We start from the raw sequence: 3437 nt of genomic DNA, 5'->3' as shown, positions 1-3437 counted from the left end.
ATTGATAAATTGATCTTTTCATTCTGCCCTTCATCTCCATGTATTCATCTGTTACTTATCCATTTCCAAGACATGTTTCTTTGCCTCATTATTTCCAATGTTTAGTGAGGGCTGTGAAAGCATTTCAGAAAGGCAGTTTGGCTCTGCCTGTGAGACCTCTCACATCTGTCCATACTGTCTTGTTTTCATCTTCAAACTGCAACAAGTGTGTGAGAGATGATTTCCTTCAAAGCTACAGAGATGCTTCTTTATTATGTGTTTATTCATGTGTTTGCAAATTGTATCCATTCTGTTTCTGTTTCAGTCAGACCATTTAGGGGTAACTAACTTCATCTTGTTATTCTCATCCTTACAACACTTAAACACTTTCATTAACCTTGAGCTTCTCGATCTATCACAGACAGAAGTTAAGAGAGAGTGACAGCAAAGAAAATAGCATGAATCAGCAACCATCTCAGGGAAAGAAAAATAATCAACTGTAGTGATTATTAGCAGAGGGGGCATTCTCATCAGAAATTATGGCATTCTCAGCAGCAATGCTTTCTCTCATTCCACATCCTTGGAGAAATCCAAGGTTTATTCTTCCTTGACTTTTCTTTGACTGGTGACTCAACATTGTCCCTGGCCCTGTAATTAGATTAAGTATAAAGTAAATTCAGAAATTAAAGAAACAATTAATATTAATACAAGCTAAGGGAGAGCAGTAAGTGCTCACCAATCTTTAGTTACTCATTTTTACTGTGCCAACCAATGGACATTTGTGCAAAGAAAAAAAAAAAACCAAAACCAAAACTGTTCCTGCATGAACCGCTCCCACAGAAAGAACTTTCATCTGCCTGTGTGCAAAGTAGGGATTTGATTATCCCTGTCTTCAGCAGTGAAAGATCTTGGAAATGCCAGCTGTCTGTCTGAATTATACCCAGAAAGAGGAAGTGAGTTTTTGAGACCTTGGTTTTTGGAGGTATCAAACACACAAAATGTGCTGTCTGTCAGCAGATGTTTAGGGCCTTCATAGCCATGGCCTTTTGGGTTGTTTAACACACCAGGAAGATATCAAAGGAAACTGTTTCACTCCTCAGGCATGTAGAAATATTGCTTTAGAGAGAACTGATGGAAAGAATTACCTATGCCTGAAGAGGGTGAACATTTGCATGCCAAGAATTTAAGTAGCCTTCTAAAATGAGCTTTTAGGTGCAGGTGTTCCAGGAAAGGGAACAGCTCACCTGGCCAGCAGAGTCTTTACAGCGAGCTGGATCCAGGACGCAGCGGGCTCCACGCACACTTCCCTGCCATCTCTCAGCGTAGCTCTGCCAGGAAAGGAGCACAGGAGTTAGGGCCAGGTGTGTCCCTCACACTTCTGCTAAGGGCTGCAAATTTCTCTTAGCCAGTAGATGAAGGACTTGTTTGGTTTTGTCTTATGTGTTTGGGGGTTTTTAATGAATTATGTCAGTACAGGTGTTTATGCTATAATCTTATGATGAACCTAATGAATTTTCTATTTGGTTTCAGTTCTCTATCTGGCCACTCTTTAGCAGATCTTTCGGGAACTTAATTACCTTTAAAAGTATTTCTTTTAACCAAGCCTGGCTTAAATTACCAATGCCTAGTGAGGTGGAACAGGATGCCATGCAGTGCTGCACAGAGGGTATAATTGTATAACCATTATTTGCTTAAGAAACCGTAGTGAAAGTATAAAAGCCTGACAGAGCCTTTCTGTTTGCTGACTGCACTGCTCTGGTTCCTGTGAATAGTTCCAGGAGTGGTTTTAAATGAAGCTTACTGTATCTTTTGTTTCGTACCCACATGGAGTATAATCCAAATTCCCCACTCCTCAAACAGGGAAATGCTCCATGTGAAATTCTGACACAAGAAATAACTTGGGGCCTTTCAAACTTTGCCACATGCAGAGGAAACCATTTTAATTCATGTCAAGAGGATCAAGCTTGTATCTTTGATTCTTCAATGTCTAAGTTATTAATTGTGCTCTGTGTTGTGGAATCTGATTCTCCCCTCTGATGTTCTTCATAAGTAAGATGACAGAAAGAGAATTAAAATACTGTCTGGAAGCTGCTTGTAACACTGGCTGGGAAATAGCTTATTCCTTTGGACATAAGGCCTCATTCCTGATACCTGATGTCTCTGAGGCTTGCTAGGGAAACATCCTGCCACTCAAAGTACTTGAGTAAAAAGGAGGAGAAATGCCGGGTTGGTTCCTCCTGTAGGAAGCAAGGTGCTGTTGAGGAAAAGTGCTCACATGATTTCCACATGTTTGCAGTGAGGTCCTCTTTGGCTTAATCTCACATCCTGAATAGTCTTGGGAGGGATGAACTTGGAATGAGTGCTTATGCACTGGCATTGGGAGCCTCTTTCATCTGTCTTCTCCAGGGCCTTACCTGTGGAACAAAATTCTGTTATCTCTGGGTACATGAACAGTGTTTTTATTTGCCCCCCTGTAAAGCAAACTGCATTCTCTCCTGTAGCCTCATTCTTGTTTCTCAGACACTCAGATTTGCTGCGTGCTAAGATAAAAGTAATTGCATCTGCACAACACAGCAGCTGCGTTTTCAGAGCTGTTGATGTGCAGGTGCATTTGAATTTAAACTTGGATTGCTAAGGTTCTGCCATAATCATCTGATCATAGCAGATAAGAATAAGATATTCCTTATTCTTTCTTGCAAACAGGATAATTCTTGCTCTGTCATCAACCTGCCTACTAAGAATAAAATTGCAAAAAGGATAGAATTGTCAATTGTAAAGGAAGACCTTTATTGACATATTTAGGGGAAAAGGTCCTATTTTAATTCAAGCACTTATTAAAATCTAGAGACAAGCATATATTGTAGCACAGGAATAAATCCATTTGCAGACAGAAGCATATTTTACTCCTGGAAACATCCACAGCATCCTAAGAGGTACAAATGATCCTTTTTGCTTCTGAACGACAGTTTACCGAGGATGCACTTCTCTTGCAAAAAGTCATCATGGACATAGCATAAGCCCACTTGCATTTGCATGTGTATAATGATTAATTGCTTACATGATTTTTAATAAATAATTTTCTTACCTTCTGACCCTGCCATTGAGACCAAGCAGAAAACCAAAGTGACAGCAACAGATTTGCCATCCATTGCTGTGCAGATTTTCTTCTTGACAGAGGTCCTGCTCTGGTGCTGTTTCCCATCAGGTTTTATACCTGAAAGGTGCACTCCCAGCAGCCTGAGCACTGAGAGGTGGGATCTGCACATGCAGGTTTCCTAACACAGGAGAGCGTTGCATAAGAAACCCAAACTTCTGTACAGTCCATTCAGTGGCACTTCAAACTTTCCTGCCTTTTGCTGCTGTATATTTTCAATTATTATTTAAATTGTTGTTATCCATCACTTTCTGTTTTCACTTCTTCATGGAATATTGACATTAGTCAACAATGCTAAGCTTGC

The 3437-nt window shown here is 40.2% G+C and overlaps 1 protein-coding gene across 1 annotated transcript; it reads right to left on the bottom strand.

Annotated features, from left to right (window-relative positions):
• Nucleotides 1–233: 233 nt before the first annotated feature.
• On the bottom strand, nucleotides 234–3176 carry LOC131556986 (interleukin-8-like). Its single transcript, XM_058803963.1, has 4 exons — nucleotides 3065–3176; nucleotides 2255–2393; nucleotides 1224–1307; nucleotides 234–627 (listed from the first exon to the last, which is right to left on the bottom strand). The coding sequence occupies exons 1-4, from the start codon at nucleotides 3126–3128 to the stop codon at nucleotides 528–530; spliced, it is 387 nt and encodes a 128-aa protein (XP_058659946.1). The 5' UTR covers nucleotides 3129–3176; the 3' UTR covers nucleotides 234–527.
• Between the last annotated feature and the right edge of the window lie 261 nt (nucleotides 3177–3437).

Source organism: Ammospiza caudacuta, chromosome 4 (genome assembly GCF_027887145.1).
Source record: "Ammospiza caudacuta isolate bAmmCau1 chromosome 4, bAmmCau1.pri, whole genome shotgun sequence".
NCBI lineage: Eukaryota > Metazoa > Chordata > Aves > Passeriformes > Passerellidae > Ammospiza > Ammospiza caudacuta.
This window is presented reverse-complemented; position numbering and strand designations above follow the sequence as displayed.

What these genes read in the sequence shown, in the direction of transcription:
- LOC131556986 (XM_058803963.1), bottom strand. Translation starts at nt 3,128, where the DNA reads ATGGATGGCAAATCTGTTGCTGTCACTTTGGTTTTCTGCTTGGTCTCA. An exon ending in TGCAAACATGTGGAAATCAT is followed by an intron (nt 1,308 to 2,254) that starts GTGAGCACTTTT and finishes CTTTCCTGGCAG; the next exon opens with AGCTACGCTGAGAGATGGCA. An exon ending in GTAAAGACTCTGCTGGCCAG is followed by an intron (nt 628 to 1,223) that starts GTGAGCTGTTCC and finishes ATCTAATTACAG; the next exon opens with GGCCAGGGACAATGTTGAGT.